Raw genomic sequence first — 14,602 nt, 5'->3', positions numbered from 1 at the left:
AAAAAAAAAAAAAGAAAAAGACAGATGAAGATGAGAAAGTCAGCTTTCTCCAAACAATAAATTAGTCATCACCTAGACAATCAGCTTTTTGTAACTTAGAAAGTATTTTCTAAATGACACCAAACAACTAACAACTAATATTTAACATTTACAATGTGCTTATACATATATCACCATACATACACAATCATCAACACTTCTGGTGTCTGTCCAAAATGGAATTTAAAACTTTAAGTACTGTAATTTAAAGGAATTTGGTCATTTTAAGTAACTGAAGGTTACAGAGGTGATAACATAGAAACTTATTAAATTTAAAGGGAATACAAAACTGTAAAGTCACATCCATTGAGATATGTGGGAGTAAAATCTTAATGACATCAAAGTAAATTATACAATTAACGTAATCTTACTTACGAATATGCTCAATCCAACTGTCAGAATATTGATACATAGAGTAAAATAATTAAGGAAGATATTAGTATCATGGTAATAGGATATTTATTCATTACTGAGAATTCAAAAATTGAAATTTAAGCAATGATCTGTAAGAGAATCAAATTAGACTCAAATTACTGGCTTAATTTGGCTTTTAAAAACTTACCATTTATTATGTAAACAAAAAGTATCATGAAAATACCTTAAGAAAATATTTTCAAAAGTGCTCAGGGATAATTTTTCAAACCATGTGTAGCCATGAAATATTTTTGACAGATGAAAAACAGTATTATAATGATGCATGAACTTCTGGTTTATATTATAGGAAAGAAATTTCTATCTCCTTAGCATTTCCATAGTTCTTTAGTTGTACCTGTCTTAAGTTACTCACCACTTTTTTTTCATGTTACTTGCATACTTGTCTTACCAACCTTAACAGTCTAATATTCTTCTGCACATAACACGAGCTTATAAATATGTGACAATAAATTATCTTATGTTCAATAGAAAAATTAACAGCAATCATATTATAAACACATTATAAACTACACACTCATATAAACTATATACTTGTATACCACCAAGAATAATTGTTAGAAATGTTTTACTAAAAAACAATATAAGAATCACTAAAGAATACGTCAGCAAGAAAAATGAATAACACATATCCCTATCACATTTAACATAATCTGATATCTTACTTTGCATATTTTTCACAGCAGCAATCAAAAGGTATAGTCGTTAACTCATCTAAGTTCAGTAGGGTAAAATTTGCCCTATGGAAAAATTTCACTAAAGCTCAAAAAATCCTAGCCATTTCTAAATTAATCATAAGTTATTTACGTAGACATGCAAGTATGGACTAGATAATAATATGTAAAATGCAAAACATGAAAATAATGCTTGGGTGTTGAGCTCTTTAGAAAACTGAAGAGGGCAATGGGTTTGGGGGAACTACCTAAGATTGAGGCTCTGAAAAGGCTCCTCTGAGGAGGTGACATCTGAGCCAAGACCAAATGAGATGTACAAAAGGCTGGGAAAAGAACAAAGTAGGCTGAGCCCAAAGATCCTAAAGGAGGTAAGCCTAATGGTCTGTGGAGAGTGTAGCAAGGCTTAGATCATGGGGAGCCTTGAAGATAAATTCAGATTTTATTCCTAATTTGATAAGAAGCCAGAGTGTGGTTTTAAAAGGTAAATGACATCATCTGTGTTTTTTACTCTGAACTTTTGGTGAAGAATGAATTATAGGAGAACATGAGCAGAAGCAAGGAAACTACTAAAAATAGTCCTGGTGTGGGGTGATAGGGGTATGTAAGAGAGTGTTAGCAATGGGGATGGAGACAAGTGGATGGATTCAAGATACAGTTTGGGGTCAGACACAAAAGAACTTGCTGATTGGGTGTGACAGACAGGATTCGAGGTTTTGGTTTGTGAAACGATTTACTTAGATGGAAAAAACTGGAGGAAAAACATATTTGGGTTCTTGTGAAGTACCCCTATAAGCTTAAGGGGATGAAGAGGAATCATGTTCCTTATCTTTGTTCCCCCAAGGCCTAACACCAAGTCTGATACACGTTATGTATGCAAAAAATGTTTTTGGAGTAGGAGGGTGGCTATTTGTGGCTGTTTCCAAGGCGAAACTCTTTGAGAGCAGCAATTCCCTATCTACACAATGACTAAAAAAAGGGTTTTGGTACCTTCTGGGAGTTTGCTAATGCCTAGATGAATGACGTTTACATGCTGGTAATATTTAGTTATATTAGGCTTAAGCTGTTAAAAATTATTTATGCAGCGTTGAGATTCTCTCAAGTGAATGTCATTTTTTTCTTTTGAGTGTAATTTTATATTGCTCAAAGATGTAAAAATAAAAATAATAAATAACCATTTAACATGAAGGCCTAGAACACCAGGCACATTTACAGCCACAAAGGCATGAACTACTAAAGAATGGTCTGCAGCTGGACAACAGACATTAAGCTACTCAAATCCAGCAGATGAAAGCCAACAACAAACAGAAACAACTCTTTTTGACCAGCAATAAAGGAAAAGAGGTTGGAGAGGGGAAGAGGGAATAAACATTTTTATTTAGAAAACATCTTTAAAGATTTGACGCCACGGTAGAAATACGTCCGTTAATTCTCACAATACTGAGAAAAGGCATTACTCTCATTCCTCACCCATTTACAGATGATAAAAGCTCAGACTCTCTCTCTAGCTTTACTTCATCCAGCTATTAAGAGCCAGAGCGGGCCTTACAGCTCAGGTCTGAGTCTCTGCCACTCCCACTGCCCCCATGCAAAAGTATTTACACTTAATTGCAAGCAACGAGTACAGAAAAACTCAAAGGCACAGAGGAATGTAAGAAAACCCGCATCCAAAATCTTAGATCTGAAAAAGTTTGCAAGCCTTCCCAGAACCAAGGCCAGACATGCATGCCTCCCATCTGCCACGGTGTCTCCCTCGTTATCCATCTCACTCATCAATAAAGGAAGGAGAGGGTGCAGGCCGCAGGAACAAAACACGGCCTGGCGAAGGGTGTGACGGGGCAGAGGAGAAAGGTTCGCGATCCGCCCCACACCTCTAAGTGGTCGTGACAACCAAGGATATGACAAGACGGGGCAGGACGGACGGCAGCTCCCGGCGGCAAAGCTCCTCCGGCCAGCTACTTAATTCTTCCAGGGGAACGGCGCTCGCAGGGACCGCGCGTTCCTGAGACATGTTTTCGCCGGAGAGTGTAGCTTCAAACCAGTCCCGCCACAGCCCAGTCCGGAAACGCCCCCCGTCCCGGCGGGCCTTGCGAGCTCTCCGCGGGCTCCAAAACCATAGAGAAGAAGCGGGCTGGGTTCTCTAGTGAGCCGGAAAGGAGGTCGGGCTTGTCTGGCCCCCGGAGGACTCGACTCACTGGTGCGCGCTTTCAGTCGGGTGGAGGCGTCTTGAGGCGGAGTTTCTCAGCCGGGCGGTCCTAGAACACTCCAGGCAAGCGAGCATCCCCCGGTGTGGATCGCTGTAAACGTTCCATTGAGATGGGACGCTGCGGGGAGGTAAGAGCAGGATGCCCCTAGATTTGCTGCCCATCGGGTTTTGAGATTGCACATCTGAGTCGGGTTTGACTTGGAACGTACAACCGGAAATGACTCCAGGCCTTACAGCGCGATGGGATAGGAACTGGGCACGTTCCTGCCAGCTTAACTGTGTGATCCACTCCCCCCCTCCCACACACGCACACACTGTACACCTTATGTAAAGGGAGTAACGATCCCACCTGCCAAAATTGTTGTGCAAATTGAAGCAGATGGTGTAAAGTGCCTAGCATAGTAGACACAGAGAAGATTCTCCGTAAATTGCTTCCACTTTTACAGGCTCTATAAACAGTGCGGTGTCCCCTCTACCATTAAACTAATCTACTCCCGAATTACCCCGGCTCCCAGATGCTTAGGGCTGCTAGCCTGGATTAAATGTAGTGAAGTCATTTGGATGAATTTACACACACCAGACCACACCTGTGCAAGTTTTTAAACGATGCTCACTTACCAAAATAAAATCTTGAATTCCTGTTATTTGACACAGTAATAGACAGAAGTGAAGAAATTCTGGAAGTTTAAGGGGTGAATGGTTTTGGGCACAGTCACAGGACACCTGAAAGACACCAAGATGCTAGGTTGTCCTGTCTGAAAATCTTGGATTTTATGTTTGTTCTGGTGGTGGTGGTTGTTGCTACTGCTGTTGTTCTTTTGTTTGTTTTTATAGTTTATTTTTTTCTCCAACTTTTGAACCCTTAAGGGTTGTGTGTGTATGTGTTTCCAAATATCTTATCTCCATCCCACATTCCCTCCCCCAAGCATTTTTAGAAAAGGTAGCTGTATATGGAGAGGCAGGAGATGTTTAATATTACATTTCAGTGAAATGTGACTTGCTTTATCATTTTCTTTCTTTCTTTCCTTTTTTTTTTTTTTCTCTAGAGCTAAATTGAAAGAAGAGCAAATTCCTCTTAAAAAGTCATTTGGAAACATCACTAAATATTTGTTACGGTGTATAAGCAGCTAAAGAGAAATTGGCCCCAACAAAACTAATTGAATAATTGAGACAGATTTATGTGTGTTACTAAATTTTATCCAGAAGTTGAAGAATATTCCTTTGACTTTAAGGATTGTGTGCATTTAACAAGAGGATGACCTTTCAATTTAATTTCATTGTAGAAGACCATTTGGGAAATGAATTAACACCCATAGGAAATCGAGCTTTAACCCTGGATTCCTCAAAAGAGTCGTCAATCTCAGAAAGTCAAAAAGGAAAACAGAAGGAACAAAATTGTTCTACAGAACAATTTCATTTGCCTCAGGATCACTTGCTGGAACATAAATCAATGAAAAATGCAGCTCCCTCTCAAGACACAGACAGCCCACTCAGTGCAGCTAACAGTTTAAGTAACTTGGAGCTACATGAAAAACAGCCTTGCTTGAGAGTTGCCAAAGAGCATGCTCTGCCTAAGGACTTAAAGAAAGTGTTAGAAAATAAAGTCCTAGAAACATTACCAGGTCTCCAGCATGTTAACATATCAGTAGTGAAAACCATGTTGTTGAAAGACAGTTTCCCTGGAGAAAACATAGTTTCAAAAAGCTTTTCTTCTCACTCTGATCTGATTACAGGTGTTTATGAAGGAGGCTTAAAAATCTGGGAATGTACCTTTGACCTCCTGTCTTATTTCACAAAAGACAAAGTGAAATTCGCTGGTAAAAAAGTGTTGGATCTTGGCTGTGGATCAGGGTTGCTGGGTATAATTGCATTCAAGAGAGGGGCCAAAGAAATTCATTTTCAAGATTATAACAGTATGGTAATTGATGAAGTGACCTTACCTAATGTAGTGGCTAATTCTACTTTGGAAGATGAAGAAAATAGTATAAATGAACCGGAGGTGAAAAGATGCAGGAAATCAAAAGTAGCACAAGAACTATATAAATGCCGGTTCTTTTCTGGGGAGTGGTCTGAGTTTTGTAAGCTTGTACTAAGCAGTGACAAACTCTTTGTAAAATATGATCTCATTCTCACCTCAGAAACCATTTACAATCCGGATTATTATAATACTTTGCACCAGATATTCCTTAGACTCTTAGATAGAAATGGACGGGTGCTTTTGGCCAGCAAAGCACATTATTTTGGTGTAGGTGGAGGTGTTCATCTGTTTCAGAAGTTTGTAGAAGAAAGGGATGTATTTGAGACTAGAACCCTCAAAATAATTGATGAAGGATTAAAGAGGTTCCTAATTGAAATAACTTTTAAGTACCCCAGTTAATGTTCACTGAGTGTCCTGAGTAAACAGAATGAACAAAAACTTGTGTTCAATGTTTGGTTTCTGTTTTGCTATTATTTTTTTCTGAAATTATGATGTTTGTTTAGTTTCATTTATCCAAATAATAGGTCAGCTATGTTAGCAACTTTGTACTTGCTAGAAAGTGTCCCTGAGCATTTGATGAGATTGTTTTGTAAAAGTTCTCTGTTCTCCACCTTAATTCTATTTGACCTTCATACCACCTTCAACATTACATAAAATTGTTCCCAGGAAATTCTGCCATTTCTTATCTCAAGTGTGTGAATTTCTTCTTTGTGAGTGTCTTGTTGACATGAAGTGCCTGGTCAGATCACCATGCTATTAATTTTAAGGACATACATAATATGTATCACTAAGTGTTACTGAACCTAAACATTGGGTTGAAGGCCTTAGATAAGTAGGAAAAAATTTTTGTTTCATTTTGTTTTTATATTCATTTACCTTGTATAATAAGGATTAAGGTGCTGAGCAGTTGAATGCACATTGAGATGAGGAAACAAAGGGGAATTGGTGATGGAGAGTATAAAAGTGATTCAGAAAACTTACAGTGCTTAAGGCTAAGCCCGGCTAGCCAAGTGAGTAAGAGATCCTAAGAAAAAGAATAGGAAAGGTAAATTCTAAATTCTGGGGAGTATTGATTCCCCACCAGTCATTGAATAGTAGGAAAGAAAAGGAGGAAAAAAGTATTTTGTTAATTCTAGTGCAAAAATATTCACATTGTAACATATCTAAAATTGGGATCTGCCATGCTATCTATAACAATAGTATAATTAGTTGCATTTTTTTTCTTTCTTGGAGGTGCCTAATATCTCGGATTCAATTAAATGTGATATTTACTGGACATCTACTGTTAAGTAGGGACTTTGTATAGCATCCTGTGGAGTATACTATAAAGCAAATATATTTCACAGGGCCTAGTTTCTTGTAGTTTCAGGTTTAGCCTAACTTCTTAAAAGTACATATAGAAATGTTAACCTTGCAAAACACAGGAAACTCCCCAGGCTAGTCTATATTGTTAAGGTAAAGAATTGTAACACAGCAAGGTGCTGACTCAAGGACAGACAAGTTACTTGACTGATAGGTAAAAATGCTGGGAAGCTGCTGTAGGGAAAGAGAATGCTGAGATCAAGCTTTTGTTGGTGGATCGACTTAACCTTTCGCAAATTGCATTAAGGAAGTCACTTTGTTTATTTCAATGATATTACTAGTTTTCCATTTGTTAGCCATAATTCTGCCGATGGCAGACATAGGTGCTGTAGTGTCTGCCAGGTCAATGGCTGTCAGCTGCTCAGAGAGAGAATGAGCTTTTTGAGGGGAGGAAACCTGTCTTTGCTTTTCAGTGCACTTCATAATGTTTTATTCAAGTGCTTCATCAACAGCCATTTGAAAAAGAGGCAGCAAGGAAATTCTGGGACACCATGAACTTGATTCTTTGCCTCGACTCCAACCAGAATATCTGCAATTTCTCATACCGTGTTTATGGTGGCATTGTGCTTGCTGATATTAAGGCTTTTCTTTGGATAAAAGCATACATCCAAAATTGCCATCATCACTTGGGTGAAGACCAACAGAGAAGCTGCCCCCGTCATAAAAGAATCCTTTACTGCAGCCCAGGAATGCAGCTTCTATGCAACCAGGAATGGTTGGAGGAAGCTACAGTACAGTTATCACCACTCGATGTTCTCTCACAACTCCAATTTCTGCCTTTTTGAAGAATTAAAAGTGAACTCAGATAACCCTTAAAAGTAGTTTCTTCATCTATAGGGGAAATTGTCTAAGGGAAGTGCTTTTTCAGGGATTATTACTCTGAGACTATATAAAAATTACAATTATAATGAACATCTGGATAACTTAAGTATTACTGAAGGAAGTGGGGCATTTTACCCCTCACAGAACATGGCAAATGACCAATCAATTTGTGACCTGCAAAAATATGAAGGAATGCTGTAGCTATCCTTTTCCATGGTATTTACCGATGGGATAGAAAAAGCAAATGTGAAGGCTTGCCTTTGGCGGTACACATCTTTTTTTTTTTTTTTTTTTTTTTTTTTGGGATCACAACCCTCGGCATGCTGTGGTCCACACCATGCTCAGCCAGTGAATGCACCGGCCATCCCTATATAGGATCCAAACCTGTGGCCTCAGGCTACCAGAGCCGCACTCTCCCGAGTGAGCCAAAGGGCCGGCCCATGGCAGTACATATCTTAAGCCTTTTCAGTAGAATCAGATATGTTCGGTCTCATGAAACCCTAAATGCATTAGCCAGGCTGCTGCTGGACCATGGTGCCTCTGTGTAAAGAAAAAGATGCTTCTTCCTGTTGCTTTACGTTGCTTCGCCCCCCCATGGATTTGTCACCCCACTTCCCCTGGGTGACAGAGACTCAAAGGATTACTCAAAGCCCATCTCTACTGAGCAGTGAGAGGCCTGGAAGTGGTTAATCTCCTGGAACCCTCAAGAGAGAGGCATTCCTTCCTTGGGAAATTAACACCGAATTGGGGTTCTCTTCCTGAATTTAATTTCCAGACCAGGAAGTTACAGGAAGAGACATAGGTGGGGTTATAGTTTAACAGTATAGGCTGGTAACTTTCAGTGAAACAAGCCAGATGACATTCCAGTAAGGCAATTCAGTGGTCCTATCAACAACAGTTTGATCTTAGCAAACATTCCTTCTTAACAGCAATTTCTCAGTATCTTTACATAACAATCAATAACTAGACTGTTTTTGAGCCAGCAACCTGCTGTGTCACAATCCTTATCTTGCAACAGAGACTTATACCCTGACGGAAATTTCCAGTCCTCCGCAAGGTCGATATTTGAAACTGCTAGGCTTTGGAAAACCAGGCCCTGTGAAGTACATATGCTTTATAGTATATTCTATATCTCCCCCGTTTTATTTATTTAAAAGGAAAAGCTATAGATCAGGTTGGCATAGTTAAGACGAAAAACATTTTGTTAAAGCAAAGTTAGTATCAATTAGCATGGCAAGTCCTTTTAATTTACTTCAGGTGAGGACTGGTGATGTCATCGTCTGTCAGGGCAGCTGTAGGGGTGTAATGAGCAATTGTTGAAACTGGAATAGTCGTAAAATAGTTGATTCTGACTTCAGAGTGTTTAATGTTAAAACTGTCTAGGACATTACTGTTTTTAAAGCATCTAGTCTTTTGACAAATTTTTGATCAATTACAAGTCTTTTGTTTAAGAACAGGATGTCTCATCCAAGTTGCAAACACCCTCTTTAAGGCCAGAACTGCTTTTGTAGAGAAGACGTTATTTCCCCCTTTACGATCAAGGCATTCCTCATAAAAGCATTGATGATCAATATCTAGATTGAAAAGGTCTTACTTTTCGTTGCATAAATCTCTTGGTGTTGGGAAGGCTTTTTCCCAGGTGGTGATTGAAAAGAGCATCTCGGCTCACTTTCTTTTAGTGATCTGTCCCACGTTAAACACTTCCTCCAGGCAGATTCAGCCCCATGTTAGGGAGCACAGTGGGGTCAGGGGAACAAAGGCTGTTTTCAGCCCTGTTTGCTGCTCCCACCCCCCAGCTCAGTAGTCCTGTGGTTTAGTCCTACAAACTTCCACAATCTTCCAACTAACTGATAAGATCCAGTACAGGAAAATGGGCAATGAGCTGATCAACTTCTAGAGAACTATGTAACATATACCAGGTACAGGAAGGGGGCTCTAAGACATGGTTTTTTTCTTCTCACAATGATTTGGTGCTCACAACAGTCTCTTTGGTGGGGGCATCCAGTATGGCAAAATGGAATAAGGTTTTAGTTATCTTACTGTGAGGCAGGTTGTTAAAGAAAAAATTATTCAATGATACTTGATAAAAGCATGGTAAGGCAGACTATTTAGGACCATCAAGATAGGTATAGGGACCACAGCAAAGGAATTTTGCAGTGGGGGAGAGAGATTGGGCTCAACTCCAAATACAGCATAGGTAAGAAGGAATTTATAGCCGAGGGGCAGGGAGGGGGTCAGTGGATGAAAAATTACTAACAGAAAACATCAGGGATAAGGGGAATTCTGGCTAAATTGACCTAACGGGGTTCTTGCTGAAGATAAGCCAGGTTTTCAGACATCACCTGGGGGATGGTCGATATTGAGGGTGGGCATTCTTCCTAAACTGACCTCACAGGGTCCTTTGCTAACACTGGATTTTGCGAGGAAGTGCACAGATGGACCTAGGAGAAGTTTCGGAAGCCTGACTAAAGTTTGGCCAAGCAAAGAATCTGTGTCAAGATGAATGCAAAGAAAGTGTTTGAACTGGGGATCAGAGCTACAGAGGCAAGCATTCCCACGTAAGTCTCCCCTGAGAAGAGGACACTGCAGTGAAGACATCAAGGTGAAGTCAGATGGCTGCTGGAAACCTGTCCCTATCACCCTATCCTGTCCTAAGAGTTTTAGAGGTTCTTTGGCTGTCCTGGCTGCACTGCAGCAGCAGCAGTGGCAGCAGTATACTTCCAAAAGCCTCCTAACAGATATCCAATTAGTCATACAGTGTGGATATTGCTCTAGCAATTTTCTCAGCCTGCCTTCAAATCCCCAACAGGTCCCCACCAGTAAAGTTCTACTCCTGGTCCCAATAGAGTGGTCATGGCCATGGATCATTCAACCAGCCTAGTCACTTCTCAGATCTTTCTGAGGCTAGGGAGGAGAAATCAATATGCCTTGGAATGCATAGACAACAAACCGGTCCACTGCAAGACCCTGAGAAATTTAGTCAAAGAGATGCATAGAAAGAAAAAATTATCATCCCCATTCTGTCATATCTGGTCAAAGCTTGTCCAAATTCTTTATGTGTGTTTAAAGTATCCTGGAACTAAAAACTCTCCTAGATCTCTGCTATTCTAGGTTGAATAATTTCTAGTGAATTTCTACAGACTAGATTCTGAACTTATTTTAAATAGCATGAAAAAGAGTATTTGGGATAGGGAGCATTTTTTTTTAGGAGAGAGCTTGTGTGGAAAGGTATAGAGCAAAGCCTCAAAATTCAAACCGTGCCCAGTCAGCTCACTGGCACACACATTCTCAATAACCAATCTCTACGCCGGCATTGTTAGCATCATTGCTTTTCCACCCTCCATGTTTTAAGCATCGTCAAAGGGAGATACATTTTCAGTGATTTGCTTCTCTTCCCTAAACTGTCCACAAATTGCACTCTGCTTCCTGTTTGCTTTGCCGTCTTCGAGCTTCTCCAGGATTTTTACAGAGAGAACCAAGAAGATTCTCCTCTTTACGGAAAATACCTCAGAGAAACATTTGCTAGGAAGGGTGGCACAGATGTTGTTAATGCTCTGCATTTTAGTTTTTAACAGGAAATGTGTTTGAGCCTGTATCTTAAACATTAAAACAACCGCTCTCTTAACTTTGTGATTGGTTTTTATTTTCCAAAAGTGAAAAAAGATCTTCTATGTAACCACTCCCCCAACAAACATACTTCAGAAACTCTTATGTCTTGTCTCCTAGCAGTTCAACATTAAGAGAAATAACCTTAGAGTCAAATTCATTAGAGTTTATGTCTCTGGTAATTTTAATTAGTTTGCAATTAATTACTATCATACAGATATGTTACCCAATTGCTTAAAAATAAGTGACAAAGCCAAATGTCAGAACCTGAATGTAAGTTAGTTTACCCGTAATTGATTTAAAGAGACATCCTGAATGGGCAGACTGTTTGATCATACATAAGCATGAATACAAAATTTTCTGTTTCTAGAGTATTTTATTAATAGGAAGAATTGAGCCAGGTGCCCACTCCCAAGAGTCCCCTCCTAGATGCCAGTCCCTTTGTGTTTAATTTTCTCCAGTGCTTGCAAATTAAACAGATATGACTCTGCTCTAATCCCCACACACATTCTCATTCCATCAAGAATTCATCAAGTACTTACTGTGTGTAGAGAAGACGATTCATACTTTCAATAATTTCTGTTAAAAAATGTACTACTTGTAAGAAAAGTTTATTCTAATGTTGGATAGTCATTCAAGATACCTGCAGTTATACACCGTTTCTCCTGAATCTTTTTTAAAACCAGGGTGATGAGCAGACAAGTCCCCAAGTATTTTTGTGTTCCGTATGCCCCTTTTACTGTGACTTGTTCATTTCCTTTGTTAATCAAGGGACTTTGTCAAATTTAATTTATGAAGGGTCAGAGGTTAACAGGAAGCAGAGCAATAGATAACTGATAGCTTTGGACTCAAGCCTCCCCCCCAAAAGGGAGATGTATTTAAAGCAAAACAAACAAAATGTGGTATAAGGGAGAGGAAAGAGATGAAAAATGATAGAGACAAACATAGAATTATATTAGTAAAAATTAAGAGCAGCAGAAAGAGTGCCAGGAAAGGTAAGATGGTGGAGCCCAGGGAGTGAAGACGTTGCCTGGAATTCACACAATAGTTGAACTTTTAAACAAGGGACTGGGGTGGAACTGCGGGTGACTCATGGTGGAGGAGACAATCAAGAGACAAGGTTGGCAAGAGCCTGAGGAGAAGCACTTGATGACAGCCCAAATGACCTTGCTGCACCCCTGGCATTTCCCTCCAGTTGGAGTTTTGGACTGTGGAACAACACTGCTGAACTTAATACCTGGAATAACCCACACTCCAGTTTTCCCAAGACAGTCCCGAGTTATGCATATTGTCCCAGTGTCCCATCTGGTTTCACATTCTAGAACTTTCAACAGTGTATTGAGGGCCGACCCCATGGCTCACTCGGGAGATTGCAGCTCTGGGAGCGCAGTGGTGCTGGGAGTGCCAAGGCTGCGGGTTCCCAGTGGTGCTGGGAGCGCCGAGACCGCAGGTTCAGATCCTATATAGGGATGGCCGGTGCGTTTCCTGGCTGAGCGCGGTGCGGTTGACACCAAGCCAAGGGTTACGATCCCCTTACCGGTCACAAAAAAAAAGCAAAAACAAACAAACAAAAAACAGTGTATTGATTATGATCAGCTTATTTACACCAATCCTACAGCAATATCCTTAACCTTATAATTTTGTGCAGTGAATTATGATTGAAAAAAAATCACTCAGTAAATAAATATTAACTTCCAATCATGTGTGAGGCACTGAGCTTGGAAATAGAATATAAAGTTACAATGATGCCTTCTGGGGAGCTTCCAATATAGAGTGAAAATAGTAACACAACTAGTGAACCTCTTGTGAAGATGTTACATATACTGTGCAGGTTTCTGATAGGGTCATCCTTTTGAGCTATAGAGGAAGACCATATCTCTGTATTGGGGTATACAAGGGAGAAAGTTGAAGGGGAAGGATGGGTGGATATTTCCTAGTGTTAATCACGTGGTGGTGACTTGATAGGTTTTTAGACAGAAGTAGAACTTGTAAGGTTGATCAAAGAGCTAGAAAATCTTGCCTCTCTTCTTTTGACTCTGGACTTCAAGAATTGAGACAGTTCCTCCTGGTGAGGGGACAAATGGCCTCTGCCAAGTATAGGCAGGCTATGGACGGGGGGGGGGCATAGGCTGAAGATGAGTAACCTAAATCTCATAAGAGGAATATTAATTGAACACTCCTTCCCCCTTCCCAATTGGAGCCTCCCCCTATTGCCAACTCTAAAGGCCAGGGATTTTGTTTTATTAGGAGAAATGACTAGTCTCCATATATCCGTGTATGCAAGCAAACAACTAACCTGAAAAAGGAGAATAGCAGTAATGACAGTCAATGTTGGGACAGTGCTGAGATAGAAGAGAAATTCCTCTGGACCAGTGAGGGAAGACTTCTCAGAAGAGACAACATTTGACTTCAGACTTGAATGTCAATGAATTTTCATCACACTGGTAGGGGAGTGGCGTTGGAAGGGTGGAGAACTGAAACTTAACGGGCAGAGAGACTAGTCTATGAAAATACACTGGACTCTGAGCACATGTTAATTCATTAATTCACTGAATAGTGCCAAGCACATTTCTAGGTGCTGGGGTGGAGGAGAAAATTCTACATTTCTAACAGGTCACCAGGTGATGCCGATGCTGCTGGACTATGGACAGCACCTAAGTAGCAAAGCTCCAAATCATTGAGCTATAGGACCTCAGTCAGATATGAAGCTGGCTCAGTGATTGCTTAAAAAACTTCCCAATTCATTATTTTTCCTGTTAAAATTTGCCATCTATTAAAGTTCTTCAACATTTTATTTTACTGTGGGCTGGCTGGTTAGCTCAGTTGGATAGAGCACAGCCTTGTAACAACACAAGGTCAAGGGTTTGGTTCCCTGTATGGGCCAGTTACAAAAAGAGAACACTTCACTTTACCAATCTAAATGATACGTTCTATGGACACTTTTAAAAACCGACATTCTTTTAAAGCAGTCTAACACATTATAGTCCTTTAGTTTTAAATTTTATTGAGAAAGAATTTTTTAAAGAATAAATTCAGTCTTTAAAAAACCTACCTACACCCAAGCTTCAGGGAAAATGCTGCCATTTCTATCTGTTAAGCAGATAACAAACCTCAGTATAAATCCTTGGGTTTCACTTCACACACATAATGATCCATCTGTGAAGTGTGTTTGTTTCTTGTAAGGAATGAAACACCATGATGTATTTGAAGTGGAATGTAGCCTCAGGCTGCATTCTTATTTTAGCCTAGCAGACTGAGGGGCCGGCATGTGTACAAAAGGTTCAGGGAAAGAAATGGGAACATGACAGGCTTGAATATTTCTTGTGAGTATCTTCACTCTAGAGTGTTGTGACTTTCTGTTGTTTCTTAATAACTAAGCATATCTCAGAACCAGCAGCACAAAGCAAAGATAATCATCCAAGAAAGGAGCAGGTGGTATGGCAGGGTGGAAAGGCTACAGGAATAAAAGTCAAATAGACCCATGCC

General features: G+C 39.9%; 2 protein-coding genes across 3 annotated transcripts in view; one reads left to right on the top strand and one right to left on the bottom strand.

The window, feature by feature from the left end:
* The window catches only part of LOC103598129 (chromosome unknown open reading frame, human C1orf112), a 48,606-nt gene extending 45,398 nt beyond the window's left edge, over positions 1 to 3,208 (bottom strand). For both annotated transcript variants that reach the window (XR_551172.1, XM_008582069.1), the window contains exons 1-2: positions 3,043 to 3,208; positions 415 to 454 (exon numbers count right to left, since the gene is read on the bottom strand). Coding sequence is in view for 1 of the 2 variants with exons in the window: in XM_008582069.1 (XP_008580291.1) it covers positions 415 to 454; positions 3,043 to 3,153 (151 nt within the window). In the remaining variant the exon portion in view is untranslated. The remainder of the gene's footprint in view (positions 1 to 414; positions 455 to 3,042) is intronic.
* A 142-nt stretch (positions 3,209 to 3,350) lies between these two features.
* On the top strand, positions 3,351 to 5,994 carry METTL18 (methyltransferase like 18). The gene is made up of 2 exons (XM_008582068.1): positions 3,351 to 3,476; positions 4,395 to 5,994. Exon 2 carries the CDS (start codon positions 4,604 to 4,606, stop codon positions 5,723 to 5,725), a length of 1,122 nt encoding a protein of 373 aa, XP_008580290.1. The 5' UTR covers positions 3,351 to 3,476; positions 4,395 to 4,603; the 3' UTR covers positions 5,726 to 5,994.
* The last annotated feature ends 8,608 nt before the right edge of the window (positions 5,995 to 14,602 follow it).

Source organism: Galeopterus variegatus, unplaced genomic scaffold, assembly GCF_000696425.1.
Source record: "Galeopterus variegatus unplaced genomic scaffold, G_variegatus-3.0.2 Scaffold2512, whole genome shotgun sequence".
In the NCBI taxonomy this organism is placed as follows: domain Eukaryota; kingdom Metazoa; phylum Chordata; class Mammalia; order Dermoptera; family Cynocephalidae; genus Galeopterus; species Galeopterus variegatus.
Note: the sequence above shows the minus strand (reverse complement) of the source record. Positions and strands in the feature narration are given on the sequence as shown.